The sequence below is a fragment of the Podarcis pityusensis genome (assembly GCF_964106645.2).
Source record: "Podarcis pityusensis genome assembly, chromosome: 13".
NCBI classification, from domain to species: domain Eukaryota; kingdom Metazoa; phylum Chordata; class Lepidosauria; order Squamata; family Lacertidae; genus Podarcis; species Podarcis pityusensis.
The window spans coordinates 53288715-53312235 of NC_138038.1; the positions used below are offsets into that span (position 1 = coordinate 53288715).

At 45.3% G+C, this 23521-nt stretch overlaps 1 protein-coding gene and 1 long non-coding RNA gene across 5 annotated transcripts in view; one reads left to right on the forward strand and one right to left on the reverse strand.

Annotated features, from left to right (window-relative positions):
• The window catches only part of ZCWPW1 (zinc finger CW-type and PWWP domain containing 1), a 36544-nt gene that overhangs the window by 1510 nt on the left and 11513 nt on the right, over positions 1 to 23521 (forward strand). For 3 of the 4 annotated variants that reach the window (XM_080979758.1, XM_080979756.1, XM_080979757.1), the window contains exons 2-9: positions 5825 to 5898; positions 6736 to 7013; positions 10896 to 10974; positions 11572 to 11629; positions 15137 to 15285; positions 16088 to 16234; positions 18242 to 18358; positions 18980 to 19100. In XM_080979758.1, coding sequence (XP_080835884.1) covers positions 5874 to 5898; positions 6736 to 7013; positions 10896 to 10974; positions 11572 to 11629; positions 15137 to 15285; positions 16088 to 16234; positions 18242 to 18358; positions 18980 to 19100 — 974 coding nt within the window. In that variant the 5' untranslated portion in view covers positions 5825 to 5873. The remainder of the gene's footprint in view (positions 1 to 5824; positions 5899 to 6735; positions 7014 to 10895; positions 10975 to 11571; positions 11630 to 15136; positions 15286 to 16087; positions 16235 to 18241; positions 18359 to 18979; positions 19101 to 23521) is intronic. The other variant, XM_080979759.1, reaches the window with a different exon arrangement.
• Positions 16263 to 18235, reverse strand: LOC308462406. Its single transcript, XR_013979121.1, has 3 exons — positions 17614 to 18235; positions 17305 to 17581; positions 16263 to 17047 (listed from the first exon to the last, which is right to left on the reverse strand). It is a non-coding gene; the product is annotated as an uncharacterized lncRNA (long non-coding RNA).

The following is a 23521-nucleotide window of genomic DNA, read 5'->3' on the forward strand; positions in this document are numbered from 1 at the left end:
CTAAGTTGGAATGGGTAGATTCCTAGGGGAGAAGATGATCCCTATAGATACGGCCAGCACTGCCACATCCTCCAACAGTTAAAGTTTCCTTGGAGTTTTTAGAAGGGGCTTATTTACAATCTCCATCAAGCCATGCACGTCTGTGGGCAGATCATCTCTCCCCTGGAGACACTCTTCATATCTGAATGTGCTTAATTTTACCTGAATCCTACCTAGTATATTTAAGAGTTTTTTGGGTGCCCAAGTTGCGGCCCAAAACCACCCAACATCCTTGTTAAAACCTGCTGTACAATCCTATAGGGAAGCAAAGCCCTGTTGTTCAGTGAGGTTTACTCTCAAGTAAGCGTGCATTAGAACTCTATCTTTAACAACCATTCATTAAACCCATTTAATTGAATGGATTTAAAGGCATCGGATAACTTGGTGTTGGATTGCGGCTTTCTTCAGACAGTCGTTTTTAGATCCTTATAAAATAGTTGGCTAAAGAGCTCAAGATTTTAGATTATCAAGATTTGAGGGTTTGGGTGGCAGGGCTGTGATGAAATTCTAGCTCTATAAAAAAATATACTGAACTCTCAATCCCACTTTCTTGAGAGTTGTGTAATCAGAGAAGGAAATAAACACAACCCCACATTTATGATCGCAATGAATGGATAGAAGTCTCTTTTAAGCAAATCCAAATATGCTGTTGAAAGATGGGACCGACACATGTGGTTAAAAAAGAAAAGTGTGAGAGAAAACACATTTCACATCATAACTCCCAGACACACCAGCTATAAAAACAAGCTCCTGCTTGTTCTGAAACCACAGAGTCAGTTTTTCCCCCTCACAAAATTTAAATGGCTAATACTGTATTTATTTCTCTGGCTTTCATGGAATTGCAGGCTAGCTGGATCAATACTATGTTACCAGATTTTCATAGAATCATAGAATCATAGAGTTGGAAGAGACCACAAGGGCCATCGAGTCCAACCCCCTGCCAAGCAGGAAACCCCATCAGAGCACTCCTGACATATGGTTGTCAAGCCTCTGCTTAAATCATTTTATATATTTGAACATGGCTATCATATCACCCCTTAACCTCCTCTTCTCCAGGCTAAACAGGCCCAGCTCCCTTAGCCGTTCCTCATAAGGCATCGTTTCCAGGCCTTTGACCATTTTGGTTGCCCTCCTCTGGACACGTTCCAGTTTGTCAGTGTCCTTCTTGAACTGTGGTGCCCAGAACTGGACACAGTACTCCAGGTGAGGTCTGATCAGAGCAGAATACAGTGGCACTATTACTTCCCTTGATCTAGATGCTATACTCCTATCGATGCAGCCCAGAATTGCATTGGCTTTTTTAGCTGCCGCGTCACACTGTTGGCTCATGTCAAGTTTGTGGTCAACCAAGACTCCTAGATCCTTTTCACATGTACTGCTCTCAAGCCAGGTGTCACCCATCTTGTATTTGTGCCTCTCATTTTTTTTGCCCAAGTGCAATACTTTACATTTCTCCCTGTTAAAATTCATCTTGTTTGTTTTTGCCCAGATCTCTAATCTGTCAAGGTCGTTTTGAAGTGTGATCCTGTCCTCTGGGGTGTTAGCCACCCCTCCCAGTTTGGTGTCATCTGCAAATTTGATCAGGATGCCCTTGAGTCCATCATCATATGTAATTTTGCAATTACATATTTCTCTGTAACTCGTAAAAGAAGCTAGATTTGCATATGGTTTAAGAACATAATTGCATTAAGAGCCCTGCTGAATTGCGCCAAAGGCCTATGCAGTGGTGATCTTCAGGGTCCCTTCCAACTCTGCAATTCTATTACTCAGTTTCTATTATTGTTTAGCTCCTGATCTACTCCCCTTCTCATTTGAATTAGATTGGAGTAGTCCACGCCAGCGTGCATTTGAATTTGGGGAGCAACTTTGCTCTTCCCCATTCATTACCAGGAGGCATTCCTACTTTGGGCTCCTTCACACTTCCGCTTGTCCTGCCTCTTCCCCCAGGGGAAGCCTGGCTTCAAGTTACAGAAAAGGAGTTTGTGATTTAAACACCAGGAAGAACTTTCTGACCGCAAGAGCCATTCAACAGTGGAATGGTTTCCCTCTGGAGGTAGTGGACTCTCCTTCCTTGGAGGTTTTTAAGCAGAGGTTGGATAACCATCTGTCACCGATGCTTTAGCCAAGATTCCTGCATTGCAGGGGGTTGAACTAGATGACCCCCAGGGGTCCCTTGAACTAGATGACCCCCGGGGGTTCCTTCCAACTCTACAGTTCTTTGATTTCTATGAATCGGAACAAACACCAACTGGGCTTTCCATGGAATTGACATTTGATCCGATTCAGCGATAAAGAGTGGGCTTTCCTGGGCTAAGGGACACGGGTGGCGCTGTGGGTTAAACCACAGAGCCTGGGACTTGCCGATCAGAAGGTCGGCAGTTCGAATCCTCGCGACAGGGTGAGCTCCCGTTGCTCAGTCCCTGCTCCTGCCAACCTAGCAGTTCGAAAGCATGTCAAGTACAAGTAGATAAAGAGGTACCGCTCCGGCGGGAAGGTAAACGGCGTTTCCGTGCGCTGCTCTGGTTCTCCAGAAGCGGCTTAGTCATGCTGGCCACATGACCCGGAAGCTTCCTCGGCCAATAAAGCGAGATGAGCACTGCAACCCCAGAGTCGGCCACGACTGGACCTAATGGTCAGGGGTCCCTTTACCTTTTACCTTCCTGGGGAAAGTGGCAGAATGCCTCTCAGGCCTGTGCTTTCTAGACATGAGACAAGGGGAGATGTGGACAAGCAAGATGGGCATAGCCAAGGGGGGGCAGGGAAGGGCAGCTGCCCTCCCAAAATAATAAAAATACATAGCTAACTGAGGTTCTGCCCACCCCAACAAAAGGTCTGCCCCTGTAACTAAAATCCTGGGATGAGCCCATAGTTGAGTTAGTTGATTCTGTAATGCTGATTAAGTACCAACAGGGCACGCACACAGATTTCCCTCTCTCTTTTTTTGGGAAAGAGAGTGCTGGAAAAACCGTATTTTTCTGTGTATAAGACGCCCCCTATTTTGGGGGACTCAAAATTAAGAAAATGGGGGGAGATTGCCCCGTGTATAAGACTACCCCCCTTTTTCCCGTCTTATATACGGAATAGTACAGTAATTCCAAGCACAGCCAGAAACTAAATGAAAGCACTGAGGAAGTAGTGGGCATGGAAAAGGACATAGCAGAAAGTGGTGACTGATATATCCACCTCAAAACACTGAAATAAATAGTTAAGAATCCTGAGTGGAGTGGTTTGGAGCCCAAGCCCCCTGCAATTCATTGGATTATGCTTGTTATAGCGTAAACTCCAATATACAGGGAGGAAGCGCTGAGATTTGTGTTGTTTGAGGGTAAAGTCAAGCGGACGATCCGAATGGGTTTTGTGAGAACTTTGCTGCTAGGGGTCAATATTCCCACATCTTTCTTTGCTTGTGCTCCTGGGAGGGAAAGCCCAACTGTTAAACTTAGATTTCTTACACAGAAATGTATTCGGTGTAGAAAGCCTTGTTTCAGCCCCCATGCAAGTGATATCAGGGGTCCTATTATTCACCAATTACTTCCGCCTCATGAGAACTAGAAACCTGTATTTTTTAAGAAACAAAAAAACCTCACAATATGATTGCTGGGAAGGCAGAGAAAGCCCAAGTCACTGGGAAGTGCTCAGAGCTAGTTGCTTCACCTGGCAACTTTTCCTGCTTTCTGATTCTGCGCTCCTCAGAATGCGAAGAAGAGACTCATTGTGTTATATGGAGACTCGGTGTTCTGAAATGAAGAGCAGCCCTCTGGAGTTTCAGGTTCAGAGGCAGCAATGCCGCCCAGGGGAATATCAGTTGCTCAGGAGAGATAGTGAGTGAGACAGCTATTGCCTCCCTGCTCTGCTCCTGGGCTTCCAGCTGGCTACTCTAGTAAGCAGAAACCTGTGTTGTGAATATCTATGTGCATTTTATTCATAACAGCTGGATTAAACAGGTCTTTGGTCTGATCCAGCAGGGGTCTTCCAATGTTCTTAAAGACAAGGACTCCTTTGCACCTCTGCTATGTTCCTGAAAGGTCACAGTCCCTTGAACTCACCGTACAAGAGGGTTGAACTTACACTTTTTGAGATGGCATAGAAGAATCTAAACCAGCCTGGCGCATGTAACTGTTGTAAAGCAGCACAGATCGTGGTTACAGCTTTGTTTCTAAAGGGATAACTGGTCAGTCACCTACTGAAACATTTTTGGTGTGCAAAGTGAGCAGCGTTTAAACCAGTGAAGAGTAGATTTTACTTGTAATCACATACATAGAAAATAATGTAGGTAAGAAAACTAGAGTGTTTACTGTAGGAAATACCTATATCGGATAGAAAAATTAGCTCCTTTGCTTGCTCTTTTGTTTTCTCAGAGGATAGATGACCTCTCATTTTGAAGTCCAAGAGAGAAGTGTGAGAAGGAAATTGTAAAATAAGTCTGTCAATGAGATAGGAAGTCAGATCACGAAGTTAAAAGTGCAGGGGTAGTCTGGGATTCTGGAGATTCCTCACTCCGTTTTAACCCATGAAATACTATTCAAACTTCCAACAGCATCCACTTTGATTTTTAAATAACAAATGAAAAGGCAGGGCTGATGGTCGTATTAAATGAATAAAACCAACACTTCCTTATTTTTCCTGCTAAGAAGTTTCTGACCACCTGACCAGCAGTATTCACTCTGCTTCCGGGGCCTTGTTGTGTCCTGTATTTTTTTTGACAGGAACCAGCAGCATTGGCCCCGTTTTAATGGAGAGAGGCCATTTGTCAACTAAATCCTGGTTGCGTAACCTTATCAAGCCTTAACAATAACCTTAATGCAAAACAGAAAATGCAAGGGGGGAGGTATTTATTATCCAGATTAATTAACCCAGTGTCAAAAAGTTCTGGTTTTGTGAATGCTCCCTCCGATATAATTTAGACCTCATGTTTCCCTACCTCCACAGAGGGCTGCCAGCTTTTTAGGAGAAGAGGGGTCTCTGCCATGGGCGTAGCCAGGATTTTTGTTGGGGGGGGCAGAACCTCAGTTAGCCATTGATTTTTATTGATTTAGTGGGGCAGCTGCCCCTCCCTGTCCCCCCTTGGCTATGCCCATGGTCTCTGCCTTTTTTACAATAGGCGGAAGTCAACAGGTGGTACTTCTGCAGTGAATCTGAATACCTTAATAATTGGTTTTTGCTTGCTGTGCAGTGCAAGAATGAATGTAAGAATGTAAAAAGAGCCTGGCTGCTGGATCAGGCCAAAGGTCCATCTAGTCCAGCATCCTGTTCTCACAGTGGCCAGACAGGTGCCTATTATGGGAAACCTGCAAGCAGGATTTGAACACAGCTGTGTTCTCCCCACTTGTGAATCTCAGCAACGGGTGTTCAAAGGTATCCTTAGACGGTGGAGGGTAGAACATAGGCATCATTATTAACAGTATAGATCCTCCCTATTTAAAAAAAAAAATCAGTTGTACCTAGGGAGGAAAGCTATAAGGTCCAATTTACATTTGAGAGAACGTTCCAAGATCACACCGTTTAATTCCAAATTAATATTGAACAGCACACTACACACACAATTCTGTAAATAATGCTTTGACTGCATTGAGAACCGCTCACGGATTTTAACTGTGGTTAGATTACGCAGTTGGGATTCCTATCTGAAGCTAGGATTTAGGAAATGCAGGGAAATCCTGGGGCCGTTCCCCGTCTTTTATCTTCTCAAAGAACATAATAACTCTTTAAAAAGAAAAAAAGAAAAACAGCTAATCATGTATTTTTATTGCTTTCTCTTCCTTCCCCTCCTCTCTCATTTCTTAAGTTAGACGAAAAACGCACACCTCCCGGTGTAGACACACCGCTGATACATAATGACAAGTCAGAACAATAAAGGCGGTAAGATCAGTGTGTGCTCCATTTATTTATTTTAAAGGAAGTACTGTGTGGTGTGGGCGTGTTTCTCAGGCGCAAGTAGCGTGCGGGGCAGGGGGGAGAGCTGCTCCTGCTCCTGCTCCTGCTCCACACAGTGCTACAAAGAGCAACCCCCCTAGCTCTTTACCACCACCACTTTCTGCAAGCTCTTAAAGAAATTGCAAAAACTGCTCCATTTTATCCTTCCAGGGGACGGAAAGAAGTTGTGTGTGTGTGTGTGTGTGTGTGTGTGTGTGTGTAAGTAGTGGTGGCGGCAGCAGCAGCAGCAACATGTGTCACTAGATGTGCATTTAAGCACTAGAGATAAGAAGATCGTGTTTTCCAGTTAAAATTGTGGTTTTGTTTCCCAAATGATGCCAAAGCTGAAAACTCTCAATTTCGCTCTTGTCAAAAGCAAGGAAATGAGATTGACAAAGGTTATTCTCTGCTTTGAGAGGGAGTGTGAACTCACACCACAGTCTTCCGATGCAGGAGTTTACTCATACTGTATTCTGGAGCATTGAAATAAAAGGATGGCAGCAGTAATTAACCATATATATATATATATATATATATATATATATATATACACACACACACACACACACACGCGAACAGGATTTAGAAGGCTTGAGCAGTGCCTTCCAGATGTTTTTGACACCAACTCCCATCAGCTCCAGCCTTCACAGCTGGAGACTGACAGGTTGAGGAAGGCCTTGGATTTTCTGTCTCAGGCAGCAAAATGTGTTCTGTGATGTTACTATGTTACTAGCCATATGTTATTATGTGCTAAACAACATGATGTGTTTTCCGCAACTTCAGAAGCTGGGAAAGTGCCCAAAAGAACGTTTGCTCCCCCAGTAGCTAAACCTCACGAGCTCTTTGCAAAAGGGGAACTGCTAGAGCTGCAGGACAAACAGGAAGGTGCTGAAACTAAAGGCATTCCTGCTCCTCTGCACCATGCCCATGCCCCACGTGACAGAATTGCAGCCAAGCCCGTCAAAACACCGAAAGCTCAAGATAAGAGGAAGAAAGGGAGCCCTCCTGCTAGGACTGTAAAGGAAGAAGACTGCAAGAAGGATCCAGGCATGGCCAGAAATGTAGGTGGTGGAAATGCAGATGATTATCATTATTTATTGAATTTATATACCGCTATTTATATTTACCGTATTTTTTTGCTCCATAACACTCACTTTTTTCCTTCTAGAAAGTAAGGGGAAATGTCTGTGCGTGTTATGGAGCGAATGCCTGCGGATGGCGGGGGGATCTGCTGCAGTCGTGAGCAGAGGATCCATGGTTCCCCTTCCTTCTCTCCTCCGTGGCTCGCTTTGCTCGCTTTGAAACAGCAAAGCGGGAGAAGGGCCGCTGAGTGGGGAGAAGAGAGGGACAGAGAGCCTGGTTACAAAGCACGGATCCACATGGATCCTCAGGATTTTTGCACTGGGTCACCCCAAATTCACCATCAGATCACATAGCATGTCCATGGCTACAGCTTGCACCAAAAAAATCACGCACCCACTGTTGCCTGGGGCTGCAGTGGTGCAAAAACGTGGTTACAAAGCATGGATCCACATGGATCCTCAGGATTTTTGCATTGGGCTACCCCAAACTCACCATCAGATCCCATGTCTGTGGCCACAGCATGAACCACAAAAATCATACATCCACTGTTTCGTTTAGAATATTTTTTTTCTTGTTTTCCTCCCCTAAAAACTATGTGCGTGTTATGGTCGGGTGCGTGTTATAGAGCGAAAAATATGGTATATTTATGTACCGCTATAGGACGGGGGTGGCGCTGTGGGTTAAACCACAGAGCCTAGGACTTGCCGATCAGAAGGTCGGCAGTTCGAATCCCCGCCATGGGGTGAGCTCCCGTTGCTCGGTCCCTGCTCCTGCCAACCTAGCAGTTCAAAAGCACGTCAAAGTGCAAGTAGATAAATAGGTACATCTCCGGCGGGAAGGTAAACGGCGTTTCCGTGCGCTGCTCTGGTTCGCCAGAAGCGGCTTAGTCCTGCTGGCCACATGACCCGGAAGCTGTACGCCGGCTCCCTCGGCCATTAAAGCGAGATGAGCGCCGCAACCCCAGAGTCGGTCACGACTGGACCTAACGGTCAGGGGTCCCTTTACCTTTACCTATTTATTATATAGGTTTGCTCCCTCAAGGGAGGATTTTTCCAGGTCAAATCTTCAGAGCTCTCTCCTTGGAAGCTCTTGGTAGATAACAACTCTAAAAAGCATATTTTAAAATAGTTAACATCCCACCCCGCAAAAACCACTAAAAGTTTTGCCCTTCTCGTTTTCAGAGGATACTTAAGTTGAGGGTTGCTTGGCCTGTGGATAGAGGGCCTGCCATGGTTGAGGGAAAGACCCCTCTGCATATGTTCAGAAGCACCCTCATCTTTATTCTTCCACATGCCCCAGGGCTGATCCCTGGCAATGGTTGAAAGCTTGTTAAATTTTAGCTCGGACTAAGCTATGAATGAGTCACATTTACCTCTGTACCGCTAGGGCACCGTGATGATACTTTGTGTTGCTGGGATGTAATCAACATACGTTAGAGACGCACTGCTTCAGGGACCTTTCTCCTAGCTCAGAGTTTTCTGCTATTGACAAAACTTGGGAAATGTGGTGTTTACAGTCAACAACAGAGGCATCCCTTTCTCTGAGGAGGTGTAGACTTAGGACTAATCTACTCTGGTCGGTTATAACATTAAATATGAGTTATAAAAATTTGACACCAGTGGGAGCTGCAGAGCTGCGAACTGCTGGCAATGGAAAAATAGATTGCGCGATGTATAACAATATTTAACATTGTTTTTACAGTCATACCTCGGGTTGAATACGCTTCGACTTGAGCGCGTTCAAGTTGCGCTCCTCGGCAACCCGGAAGTAACGGAGCGCGTTACTTCTGGGTTTCGCCGCTTGCACATGCGCAGATGCTCAAAATGACGTCACACACATGTGCAGAAGCGGCGAAAAGCGACACGCACATGCGCAGTCTTGCTATCGCTAGTTACGTTTACTTCTAGATGCGAACGGGGCTCCGGAACGGATCCCGTTCGTATCTAGAGGTACTGCTGTAATAGTGTTTTTAGAGATCAATGTAGATCCAGCCTTTAAAGCCCACATGAAATTTATATTCCTCCCCTCTCTTTTTTTCAGTTGGGGAATAGCTTGCCAGAGGTTATGATTTTCTTTGGCAGTTATTAAGCGTGGGCCTTGCTAACCTTATTTTTAATGTAAATTTCTTCCGAAGTTCAATAGCTCCTCTTCAGCAGGCCTTAAGCTATACTCACGAAAGGCAAGAGCACCACCCAGATTTGAATTAAAATGTGTGGAAATAACTTCAGGCAATGAGCGAGCGGTGCTGTGGGAAACAATCAGATAAATTCTTGTATTGCAGGGGGTTGGACTAGATGGCCCTTGGGATGTCTTCCAGCTGTGAGATTCTGTGATTCTATGAAAACTGTTCCCACAGGAAGCAAGCTAAACTTCTCTGAGGGAAGGTGTAAAATCTTGCACTGAAGGAATCTCATTATACAGGCCTCATTTTGCAGCTCCATATTTCTGGGACAGAAGAGTGCTATGGTTACGACCATCAGGTGCTTGCTTACCATTCTTCCACCAGTAAATACTCAGACCAGTTAACAAACAAGGCCAAAACCCACCTATATAAATAATACATAATATTAAATATTAAGACACATTAAAAACTATTTAAAACGTTCAACTAAAATAATTAAAAAACAGGGCTAAAGCTAGCGATTCAAAACTGGTTTGACTAAAAATGTTTTCCATTTCTGTCTAGAAGACAATGGAGGGAGAGCCGGGTGAATGACCACAGGGAAGTCATTCCAAAGCCCCAGCCAGGTCCCTCGTGCTCATTTCCTGGGAAGCAGAGCCTGCAAGGCAGGTTTTAAAGTGGGGCAGGTTGACCTGGGAGCAGGTGGTCCATGTGTTAACTGGGTCCAAGACCATTTAGGGTAGGGATTCCCAACACGGAGCCATGGTGCCCTCAGACATTGTTTTTAAAAAACATTTTTTTAATCATCATGGTTGGGCTGGGCTGGAAAATAAAGAGCAGGCACATACTGTGGACAACATGCCCTTCCCCCAGAATGTTTCTGGGCATCACATTTAATCATAGAAATGTTGTGCTGGAATGGACCTTCCGCAAGGGTCATCTAGTCCAACCAAAAATAATACATTTATTTATTCACAAAAGTTTTATTCTACTTGATTCTAAGCAGTTTGCAGTTGTGGGTATTTTGCCTGTACAGTGGTACTACGGGTTAAGTTCTGGAGGTCAGTTCTTAACCTGAAACTGTTCTTAACCTGAAGCACCACTTTAGCTAATGGGGCCTCCTGCTGCCGCCGCACAGGATTTCTGTTCTCATCCTGAAGCAAAGTTCTTAACCTGAAGCACTATTTCTGGGTTAGCGGAGTCTGTAACCTGAAGTGTATGTAACCTGAAGCGTATGTAACCTGAGGTACTACTGTATTTTTCTTTGTTTTTTGAGAGGGTTGCTTTGTTCTTGTTGTTGGGGGGGGGTTGCTTGTTTGGTTTTAGTGTTGCCTGCTTTTTTGCCTGCTTTTTATTTTTTTATTTGGTGTGTGTATGTCAGTGTTCTGCCTCATGCTTTTTTTGGAGGGGGTTTATGAGAACTGGCAGTTTTTCTTTTGTGGAAAGGGTATTTTATAGTGACTGCAGCTATGCATAAGATACATAAATGACCCTTGGTTTAAGGCTTTACACTAGCAAACGACCTTGAAAACAGAGCAGTAATAAAGAACTACGTAGAATGAATCCAGAGACAAATATGTTCTGATTACTGAGGACCAAATAAAAGCCTGGTCGCTGCATTTTGGACCAGCCGATGTTTCAAAACTGTTTTAAAAGCAGCCCCTCTGCCAATGCTAGCCAGGGGCCTATGCTTACTATGCAGGGCGTGGTACTGTTACATTTGCTCATCTTTTGGCAGGAAGAAGGTGGCCTCACCGATGCACAGTTCGAGGAGATTGTCCAGAGTGCGCTTCAGAAGCCTTTGCAGGAGTGTATGGGTATGCTGGTTGGGGTGGGGGAGAGACACAAGGGTAGAAAGATGTTGCTGTAACATAGACATGGCCACTAAAATCTGAGGCACTTCACACACAAACACTTGGTCTTAATGTCAGTTGGTTTTATTGCATGGTTCCCTTGAGGGGCAAGGATGGAACGGACAAGGAGTGTTTAGTCCCCCAAAAGGCCCTCTGAATGACCCCTCCCCACAGCAGCAACATAATATTGTGTTAACAGAAAGCAGGAATGAAGGAGGCTAGAGACGGAGAGCTGAAACTGGCTCCCCCCCCCCCTTGGTTACTGCAGCTAGATGCTGCTTAAACTCTTGGAATACTTGCTTGCTTTGCCGTCTGCCATGAGTTGTGCCACTACAGTTGCAATCATATTCCTACTTACCTGGAAGTAACCCCCTTGAATTAAGTCATACTTACATCTGAGAAGCTCTGTTAATGGCTGAAACTTTGGAAGCCTGTCAGCTTTTGAAGATAATGTTTGGGAGCTGGCAGTGATTATCGCTGAAGCCAACATCAAACTATTTTATGAACTCATAATCCTTCAGGGCTTAGCTATTTAAAGCTGTTTTGCTTTTTTATTTCCAGAAGACTCTGCGAAGAGAACCATTTCGGCAAAGCCTACTGAGAAACAAGATCTGGGAAGGTGAGTTGCACGGCTGCATATTCGGCCTCGCTGCTGAAGGCGGAGAGCTCTTCACGTTCCCAGAGGCATTCCCAAGCCGTTCCTCAAAAACAATTTCTGTAATTTGCACCTTGAACGTTGTGGGCTTGTGCTTCGCTACTGCAGGGAAGGAGCTGACCAGAACCCAAAGTGCTGCAAGCAAGGAGACCTAAAGCAGGGCCCAGGGAACCTTTTTCAACCCGAGCGCCACATTGCCTCCTAGAGAACCTACTGTGGCGGGGGTGTGTGTGTGTGTGTGTGTGTGTGTGTGTGTACCTGACAGTGGTGGACAGTGCCAGAGGCAAAAGCAGGCAGGGCAATTGATGCAGATTTTACCTTTGTACAGTTTCTACACATACTCTCACACCCCTCTCTATCCTCCATCCATCCAGGCAAGCAAAGTGTTAAGTTGTGGGTGAACATATCAGACGACACAGCGATTCTCCAAACAGCTCTTGTTTATTCACAGGTCAGAACAGAACTGAACTGAAGGGTTCAGCCAGCCTGCTTATATAGAGCTCCACTACAACGCAACTGTAACACTTTCTGTAACTATCCAATCACTGAACGTCACTTTCGATCCCTTATTTGCATATGTGGACCTGAACTATCTACAGTATCCCCCTGTTGGCCCAGGGTGAGAACTTCAGTACATAACACAAAGGGCATTATCAGTGGTCAGGAACACATTCCAGCCAAGCACAAACACTCAAGGAGGGCGCAAAGCGGGGCCGTTGAGGGGTGTGTGGCCTGAGGAGATTTCCAAGTGCCAGACAGAAATGCCTGTAGTGTTGCACTTGACTTCTAAACCTGACATTCCCCATTCCTGGGTGGACAAATCAGGCCTGTATTCCTCCTATCTTTCACATGGCGCGGTAACAAAGGCTATCAGATTTATGTACCTGACATTGTAAAGCAGGTTTGTTGAGCCTTTCCCCACCTGTGTCTTTAGCAGATATGTGACAAGCAGGAATTCATCAGGTGGAGCAGTTCATGGAGGAAAAGGGTTGCCTGCTTGGTTGTGCTACTGTGAAAGGCATAGGGCCCCTGCCAGAAAAAAAGATAGCTGGGAACTTTAGTTAGTCAGTATGAATTAGATAAGAAATGTGTGGCGATTTTCCAGCTAAAAAGCGACATAGGAATGATAATGATCATCTTGTAACATCACAGGTAAATCTGAGAGCTTGGATGGTATGGTTCTATTAAGAGGGCAAGGAAAACTATCTCTTGCCAGAGGGAAGAAATGTGAAGGAGGCAGTAAACAAGTCTTGGTGTTGTGTTCCTGTGAGGGCACACCAGCCCCAGCAAGTACAGCTATTTGGAGTTGTAGTCCAAAGCATCTGGAGGGCACCAGGAAGGCTGACCTAAATTAATAAAAAAACCATAGATCTCTACCAGCAGTTTTATATTGCGAATTGCTAAACTTGCTCTGATGCTCCCTGATACGGCCTATTTCAATTTATGGGAGTGTTCTGTGTAAGTTGTGTGTGAATGTTATCTATTGAAGGACATAATGTGAAAGAAATGACTGCTATCAGTGTGGGATTTTCATTCACGTTTGCAAACCAGTGAAAGCAAAAGCTGATTTAAGCCTCAGTTGCGAAAAGAAAGCCCCGAGACTGCCTACCTGGGCAATATTATTTAGAAAAGCAATGCAGGAATCTCCAGGCATGTGAAAATCACGCTTTGGCCTCAGGGTGGTGCCCAAGTACAGGAAATGTCTATGTAGCAGAGTTTAGTTTTAGTTGGTGTTCCCAGGCGCCCTCCTTAGAATATTGTTGAAGAACACCTCCAATGGGAGGATGTTTAGTGGAGAAACAAACGGCAGCAACAACTTTGGTTTCTTACCTTCCCTTTACCAAAAGGTTCATGGGCAACTTAAAATTCAGTTAAAAACAGTTTCAAACCAATTAAGGTCACAGGATTAGGGTAAGTCTTGAAAATATATACAGTGGTACCTCGGGTTAAGTACTTAATTCATTCTGGAGGTCCGTTCTTAACCTGAAACTGTTCTTAACCTGAAGCACCACTTTAGCTAATGGGGCCTCCTGCTGTTGCTGTGCCGCCGGAGCACAATTTCTGTTCTCATCCTGAAGCAAAGTTCTTAACCCGAGGTACTATTTCTGGGTTAGTGGAGTCTGTAACCTGAAGCATATGTAACCTGAAGTGTATGCAACCCGAGGTACCACTGTATCTCAAGTGTCACAGAGCCCAAGGCAGGGGTGAAACTAGGCTTTCTTTCACCAGGGTCAAAGATGTTGTTTGGCACGCACGCACGCGCACACACACACCACACACTCATTTGCATACACATGCATACAAGCTGGGAGCCTCAGTGTCGCCCCTCTGCAGGGGTCACCAGGGCAAACCCCAGCCATGGCTCTGGCCAAGGTAAAGAGGTGTGCAGTGGCATAGCGTGGGGGGTGCAGGGGGGGCCGGCCGCACCGGGCACAACATCTGGGGGTTAGGGTTAGGGGGCGCAAATCCACGGGTTAGGGGGCGCAAATTACTTGCCTTGCCCCGGGTGCTGACAACCCACGCTACGCCACTGGAGGTGTGTCTTCTGCAGAAGGGACGTGGCACTTAACCCGTTCTGCACATATCTTTTCTCTGCCCAAAGCAACTTCCTCTCTGTATCAGGGGGCTCTAAATGTAGCTAAATGTGCCATTTGGATACACAGGGTAGACAATTAGAACCGAGAAACAGTGGCAGGGAAGAATTAAACTTATTCTCTTAAAAAGCAAACTTTGGGGCTGAAAGAAGGTCCCTTATGTTTCTTGGGAGTGATGTAAAGTTCAGGGAAACCTTCACACAGCATCACTTCCCCTTGGATGAGGAGAATGCACTCATCTCCATGTTTATTTAGCTACAAATTTTGGGGAATGATCCAGGAGGCTGAAGCCTGTTATGACCTAAGCTACAGCCTTCCCAGGTTCAAGTAGTGGTGGTGAGTGACATTGTTCCTTCCTCTAGGAATGGGGGAGACATTCAAACTCAGTTCTCATTTTAAGGTGAACCTAATTTGCCCTTTCTGAAACACTACGCGAACAAAGCCCCAGCTATCCCTCAAAATTCTCATTTCTCTGAATTTTGAAGTACAGTTCTTCAAGCCAAGTAATGCGTTCAAAAATGTACACAGTAGGTTAAAGTGTGCACAAACATGTGTGCATATTAGTGCAAATAGCATACAAAGGTATTACAGTTAGGGAAAATTGGTCTGCAAAATTATTGGTCAAAATTTTATACAAGCATGGGTATATTTGGAAAAACTAGCACTAAAATGCTGATGACTTTTCATGAGCACTTAAAAAATCCACAGAGATATGGACAACTGATCTTCCCACTGGAGAAATGAGAAACTGAGATTTGCTCCCCCCTTCTGGAAACATATCAGTGCAACTTGTATCAATGTCCCCAAGCAGACTAGTTTTCAATATTCCACCCTACTGAAGTAGGCCCCAACTGTGTGCTTGTGCTCTTTTCTTCAGGAAGACTTTGGGGGTCTCTCCAGTGGCGGAGGACGTTGTCTTTGGAAAGAAAAGTGAGGTGTTTGTTTCAGAATTGGATCAGAAGCGGCATCTGCTAAAAAAAAAGAATCACGGAACACATTCTGTGAATAAGGACAGACAGGAGAAAAGTAAGCCTATGTACATATTACTATTTACTCTGGCTCTAGTATGCTCCCACTGCTAGTGTTTGAAACTATGTACACATGGCTTTGGCACAATTCATATCCTGTGGTTTCTTGATAAACCCTGTTGTTCAAACTATCTTCCATCCGATTTGAAAAGGAAAGCCACGTTCATTTTGCAGTTAAGCAGAGGTATGTATGCTTGAGTCAGCCACTGAGCATGCTCAGATGACAGTTTTGTGAATAGGAGTTTTGTGGGGAGGGAATGCAGGCATGGAAAAACCAAACAGGTAATGTGCATCAGGTGAAGACACCCTTGCCCTCTCTTTGGTGTACACAGCAATGTGCAAATGCGATTTGAACCACAGTGGCAGAAACTACCTTGCTATGTTTTAAACCCCTAATGTGTACATAGCCTAAGTCTCTTGCATGAACAAACACTGAGCAAAACACACCAGGGATAAACCTCAGTTGAAATGAATGGGGGCTGTGCAAGATGGGAGCAGCAGGTGCCATTGGCCATGGGCCGAATGTGTCCGGGTGGGTGGGAAGCCTGGCAAAGGGAAGTGACTCAGTACCAGTGCAGCCCTAGGGAGAGGGGCCACAAGCCCTGTGTAGGGCAGAGATCCACATTCTTTCCAGTGTTTCAAAACAAGTTGCTGCTCTTGACTGCTAGGCAGCTCACAGTTTCCTCCCCGCAGTCACCAGCTCCACCACTGCTGCCACCCCGCCACCTCTCTCCCGGTGTTTTTGCAAAGAGGCAAACACGGGCGCGCACAACAACTTGTTTCTCTTTGTCTCCTGGCAGATGAGAAATCAGGAGGAGACAATGGAGGGCGTAAGGAAAACCGGAAAGGTGCGCCCAAGAAGAAAGTTCAAGGCAACGCCCACGTCCGCGTTGACCAAGAGGAAATGCAGGAGAAGGAGGAGGCAGACCGAGAAGGAAGTGGCTGCAGTGAGCTGAACCCTTCCTGCTGCTCCAGAGGGTTTTTAGGGAGGATGGGGGACAAATGGGGATGGGGGATCGAAGGCAGGTCAGCCAGGCTTTGGAGCTCTGGTGGGCTGCAGTGCTCCTGCCGTTGTTTTTTTTGCGCAGTCCGCAGGGGAAAGTCTTGGACGTTTGGTGGGGATTGATGCAACCTTAAATAACTTGCTGTAAGAACAAGAAAGCTGAATGGCCCACTGCTTAAAAATAATAAAATGAAGTGCATTGCCTCGCATAACACCTACAAAGGAGGCTGCAGAGCTGCTGTTGTTAGATATTCCATTAATTATGGGGAAACTGCCAAGGGTCTTGTGGCACCATAAAGACTATGATGGCAGTAGCTTTCTTTCTTGGCTAGACTTCACCTGCATGAAATTGGCAGACCCATATAGTTGGGAGTATTGGAGGGTGGGGAGGGGGGTGTAGACAGTGGTCCAGAGGGCTGTGGAATATAAGGCTCTGTGACAATGCTTTTAAGCCAACTGTAAATGCAGGTAAGATGAGCACAGCGACCGCCATTCACAACAGCAGTACTAATAGGTGGCATTAGCACAATGATCACTTTGTGAGGTTATTTTACCACCTGTAGTGGGAGAGGAAGCCATTCTCCTGATTTCTAGTCCAGCAGTTTCATCCTGAAGTCTCCCTTTCAAGCTCCTTTGTTGAATAATGATATTTTGGACAGCCGCAGAGTGCCTCGGGAGATTCAAGACCTCTCTCCCACTGGTTTCTGAGTTGTTGCTGTCTTGGATGTCAGATTTGAGTCAATTTATTATTTTACATCTCCTGCCAACCTAGCAATTCGAAAGCACATCAAAGTGCAAGTAGATAAATAGGTACCGCTCCAGCGGGAAGGTAAACAGCATTTCCGTGCACTGCTCTGGTTCACCAGAAGCAGCTTCATCATGCTGGCCACACGACCCGGAAGCTGTACGCCGGCTCCCTCGGCCAATAAAGCGAGATGAGCGCTGCAACCCCGAGTCGGTCATGACTGGACCTAATGGTCAGGGGTCCCTTTACCTTTACCTATTATTTTACACGGAGGTTGCCTATCCTATGTGTAGAGGGTGGAAAGCATAGATATTAGTCCACAGGAGAAACAAAATCCAAAGTAGGACAACCAAAATGTCAGAAAATCATGAGCACTTTTAAGTTCTCCAGAACTTAAACATCCATCAGGCTGGATGTTGAGGAAAACAGCGGGGGCGGGTGTGTGTGTGAGAGAGAGAATTTGGCATGGTGTTGCAGCCACAAAGTATGCAATTGGTCATTGTGGCTTTAACATCATACCAGCGCTCTCTCTCTCTCTCTCTCTCTCTCTCTCTCTCTCTCTCTCTCTCTCTCTCCACCCTCCTTCAGTTTTCTTTAATATCCAGCCCTTCTGGCTATTGGCATTTTTGTTGTTATTGTTCTGTATACATTGGAAAAAGACATTGTTGGCAGGTGACGGCATCTATCGTATTCAACAATGAGCAGGTCAATGTTTTGACTGGTGTTCAGCAAGGACAGGCTTGCCACCCAAGGCACATGAGAAGGAAGTGCCATTGTCTAAACGGGTTGTAAAATCATTGCTGATACTTTGGAGTGGCTTTAATCAGGAGCTGTACATGACAGCAAGTGGAGTTGTGTTGCTTAGTCTTCTGTGGTTGTCTTGGGCACAGCTGAAGCACCCTGCATTTCAGAATCCCTGAGTACCTTGGCTTGTGGAAGCCCCAAGGAACAACCATAGATGGACCCACATCTGGAGAGTTGAAAGCCCCAGTCTCCTCAGAAGATAGGAACACATATCTTCATATGGTAGCCCATAACATAGCTACAATTCATATTCAGACAGATTGCTTTAATCCCCTCTAACAGAAGAATCCACACACTTAAAGTTAGCCTGAGTGATGCTCATCTACTCCACCTGCACCTCCAAGCATGTTCCATAAAGCTGAAGTCCGCTGTTTCATAATTTCCCCCCTTTCATCACTCTAGGCTGGTGCATGGCATGGGTCCAGTGCTCTTATCCAACCTGTGAGAAGTGGAGGCGGCTTAGCAGTGACATAGACCCATCGGTTCTGTCTGAGGACTGGACATGTAGCCAGAACCCAGGTAAAACAGAAGGGAAAGGCAAGCCTTTTCCTGTGGCTCTCCAGATGTTTTTAAACTCCACCTCCCATCAGTCCCAGCCAGCATGATCAATAGTCCGGAAAGTTGTAGTCCATAAATCAGGTGAAGGGAAATACTACTTGAGAAGCTAGAGAGCTGCTTCCAGTCAGAACAGACCAGACTTGGACAACAGCTCCCATCAGCCCTGGGCTGATAAAGAGTTCCAGCCCCAACATTTGGAAGGCACCAGGTTTGGGAAGACTGGTGTATCAGTCTGACCCAGTGAACATGAGATTATAAGGCATCGCCATCATCATATGCTCTTGACCATTGTAAAATCTACCCATTCAAAACAAAGGCGTCTTGTGGGAGTCTAGAACCTCTTCCAGTCACTGCAATGGGTTGCTTTTGGTGCCTTCTCTATGAGTTATTTTGTTTTGCTGCTGTCACTATGTATTGTACCTTATGCAGCAGTACAAAAGGAAGGGTCCCTGCCCCAAAGGGGCTTGTATTCAGTAAAGGGGAGGGAGAAGTGAAAAGGAGCCGGGGTAGAGAAAATGCATTTATTTCAATTACACAGACTTCCCAGATTCTTTTCAGCCCGGTATTTATTTTCCGTTGCAGATCCCGAGCACAACAGCTGCAGCATTCCAGAGGAAACATGGTCAGGGTCTGAAAACGAGGTGGTCTATGCTGTTTATATTCCTGGGTCAATCGTGTGGGCCAAGCAATATGGATACCCATGGTAGGGAAGGAACACACAACTCTTGGGTGCTTCTAGGCAGAGGTCTGATATCACAAATGAGTCATAGAGGCTGCGTACACACTGTAACTTTAAAGCACATTCAAAGCACATTATTTCCCCTAGAGAATTCTGGGCCCTGTACTTTTCCCTTCACAGAGTTACAGTTCCTGAAACCACCCTTTGGCAAACTACAGTGCCCAGAATTCTTTGAGTGGGGGAAATGTGCTTCAAATGTGTTTTAAAGGCATAGTGTATACGCAGCCTCGGATACTGCAAACAGGCTGTTTTATAACACTTGATTTTCTGTGGATTAAGTGGGAAGAAATATGGGCTGGCATTTTGATGCTGATGAAGTTATGTAGGCGCTGGGAGACACCTGCATAGATGAGCACCCACCCCACAACAAACAATCATGCTTTTTACTATGTTTTTATCATGGGATGTTTTGTAAAGTGTTTCTAATGTTGTACACTGCCCTGAGATCTTTCGGTAAAGAATGGTATATAAATTGAAATAATAATAATAATAATAATAATAATACTACAGTGGTACCTCTGATTGCGAACAGGATTCGTTCCGGAGGTGCAATCTGAAAGGAACGCAACCCGCATCTGTGCGTGCGCGGGTCATGATTTGCCGCTTCTGCTCATGCGTGTGATGTCATTTTGCGCGTCTGCGCATGTGCGAGCAGCGAAACCCAGAAGTAACCCTTTCTGGTACTTCCGGGTCGCGTGGGATGCAACCTGAAAACACTCAACCTGAAGCAAACGTAACATGAGGTATGACTGTAATGATTAGTCCCCCTTTGCCCTTAACATAGGCAGAGATCCTCAACATGTGTTACAAGGATGTAAGTCCCATTGAAACGAATGAGAGTGCCAAATTAGAAAGAGCGAGCCATAAACACAGCAGGGTTTATTTTTTAAAAAACGGGCTTCAGGATATCGTGCAGTGCAATGGCAAGAAAGTATTGATTGTGTGGGCAGCACACTACACCGTGCTAAACAAACCAGTTTTCCATTGCCAACTTATCGTCAGGCTTGGAGCACAAAACAGTAGTCCCAGCACTAGTTAACCAACGCACACACCCCACACCCCAAGGCAAAAATACACCTGCCCAGGTCTCTCAGAGTGAAAACCCCAGTTTTGCTCTGCTGTACTTAAATCTCAGCTCCTTAAAAACCTCAGTTCTATGTGTCTTGATCCCTGCAGTTTTTTCAGCTGCTGACCCTCCTTGAAAGGCTTAGCCAAAATAGCCAATCTTTCTTAGCACCCTTGCCAGTACAGCAGCTGCAGTCTTTTGACAGAAAAACTGGCCAAGAATGGGGCCTCTAAGCCGCAGAAAGGGGAGCTCCCCAGAAACACAGCTTTACTTACATGCCCAGTGCATCTCCGGGCTTTATAGAATCATAGAATCTTAGAATTGGAAGGGACCCCAAGGTTCATCTAGTTCAACCCCCTGCAATGCAGGAATCTCAGCTAAAGCGTCCATGACTGATGGCCATCCAAACTCTGTTTAAAAACCTCCAAGGAAGGAGAGTCCACCACCTCTCATGGGAGTCTGTTCCACTGCTGAACAGTTCTTACTGTCAGAAAGTTTTTCCGAAAGTTTAGTCAGAATCTCCTTTCTTGCAACTCGAAGCCATTGGTTTGAGTCCTACCCTCCAGAGCAGGAGAAAACAAGCATGCTTCCTCCTCCACGTGACAGCCCTTAAGATATTTGAAAATGGCTTTCATATCTCCTCAGTCTCTTCTTTTCCAGGCTAAACTTACTCAGTTCCTTCAAGCGCTCCTTATAAGGCTTAGTTTCCAGACCCTTGATCATCTTGGTTGCCCTCCTCTGCATGCGTTCCAGCTTATCAACATCCTTCTTAAATTGTGGTGCCCAGAATTGGACACAGTATTCTAGGTGTGGTCTGACTAAGGCAGAATAGAGTGGTACTATGACTTCCCTTGATCTGGACACTGTACTTCTGTTGATGCAGCCTAGAATAGCATTGGCCTTTTTTGCTGCTGCATCACACTGTTGCCTCATGTTCAGCTTGTGGTCCACCAAGACCCCTAGATCCTTTTCACATGTGCTGCTAGTAAGCCAGGTGTCCCCCATCCTATATTTGTGCATCTGGTTCTTCCTGCCTAAGTGCAGAACCTTACATTTGTCCCTTTTGAAATTCATTTTGTTAGCTAGCGCCCAGTTCTCCAATCTGTTAAGGTCATTTTGAATTCTGATTCTGTCTTCTGCGGCATTAGCTACCCCTCCCAGTTTGGTGTCATTTGCAAGTTTGATGAGCATCCCCTCAATTCCTTCATCCAAGTCATTTATAAAGGTGTTAAAACAACAACGGGCCAGGACAAGAACCCTGCGGCACCCCACTTGTCACTTTTTTCCAGGATGATGAGGAACCATTAATGAGTACTATTTGTGCTATCCTCACAACAACCTTGTAAGGTACCTACCTAGACTGAGACATTGTGATTGGCCTAAGGCAGTGATGGCCAAACCTGGCCCTCCAGCTGTTTTGGGACTACAATTCCCATGATCCCGCTGGTCCTGTTAGCTAGGGATGATGGGAGTTGTAGTCCCAAAATAGCTGGAGGGCCAAGTTTGGCCATTACTGGCCTAAGGTCACCCAATGACTAAGTGGCAATTTGAATCCAGGTCCTGCCACTTGTAGTCTTCCTCCATCCCATTCAGTTTTCCTCATGTATCATGTCTTTTTAGGATTTACTGATGGTTTTCGCAAGCCACATTGGGAGCCTTTTTGCCTAGAAAGTGGATTTAGAAATGCTTAAAATAAATAAAAAGCAGCCTGACAATCTAACCACTAATTGCTCCTGGAATTGCCTCTTTTTGTTTTCCTCAGTGTCAAATTTTAGCTATCAAAAGAAAAACCAATGGAGCTGGGTAATCAAAGTCTCCCCACTCCCTACCAGAAACTCGCATTGGAGCAATTAAGAAAGGCTATTGAGAGGAGGCAATTAATAGGCTGTTCCTCACTAATCCCCGACTATTCAGGAAGCAATAAAACAGGCTGAACTTGCAAACAGGAAGCATTTAATTAAAGGCACAGAATCCCTGAAAAGCCTCAATAGCACTTGACCCACATAGGTCAGGGAGACACCACAATGATGATTTATTGCAAAAACAATATGCAGCACCACAAACCATGTCTGAAAAAACAAAGGAGAGCAACATAGAAAAATCCTGGCATGCAACAACTGACTGCTCCATAAAAAGTATGTGAGCAAAGGATGACAATTGTAGAGAGACAGACTACTGTCAGGGAGACAGTGCTCCTGAAGGTAGGAGTCTATCAATTGATGAAGATGATCATCCAAATGTCATAGACCAAATGGAGCAAACAGCACGCAGACCTAGTGGTGGGAGGAAAAAATCCTTAAATAAGAGACACGGGGGAATGATTAATGGACTTCACTGTCTGTACACTAATGCGCAAAGCATGGGAAATAAACAAGATGAGCTTGAGCTCTTGGTACAGCAAACTAAATATGACATAATAGGCATCACTGAAACCTGGTGGGATAAGTCCCACGATTGGAATGTAATAATGGAGGGATACAATCTATTTCAGAGAAACAGACCAGACAAGAAAGGAGGAGGAGTGGCGTTATATGTCAGGGATGTGTATACCTGTGAAGAGATCCAAGATTTAGAACCTCAAAGCCAAAGTGAGAGCATTTGGGTCAAAATTAAGGGAGAGAAGAATAACAGTGACCTCATTGTGGGAGTTTACTATAGATCCCCAAGCCAAACGGAGGACATAGATGATGCCTTCCTGGAACAGATGGCCAAGCATGCAAAAGGAAGGGAGATAGTAGTAATGGGGGACTTCAATTACCCGGATATTTGTTGGATGTCAAACTCAGCCAAGAGCATAAGGTCAAACAGATTCCTCACTGGCCTTGCAGACAACTTCATTGTCCAGAAAGTGGGAGAAGCAACAAGAGGAACAGCCATTTTAGATCTGGTCCTAACCAATGTTGATGACCTGGTTAGTGGGGTAGAAGTGGAAGGATCATTAGGCGCGAGTGATCATGCTCTTCTGAAGTTTACTATACAGCAGAAAGGAGCAGCCAAGCATACTAGGACTCAATTTCTTGACTTTAAGAAAGCCGACTTCATAAAACTTAGGGAAGTGCTGGGTGAGATCCCATGGACAGTAATACTAAAAGGAAAGGGAGTTCATGATGGCTGGGAGTTTGTTAAGAGGGAGATAGTAAAAGCACAACTTCAGGCAATACCAATGAGATGGAAACATGGAAGGTGCCTAAAGAAGCCAGGGTGGCTATCTAAAGAACTTTTAACTGAGTTAAGATTAAAAAAGGATGTGTACAAAAAAATGGAAAAGGGGGGAAACCACCAAAGAGGAATTCAAACAAATAGCCAGCACGTGTAGACA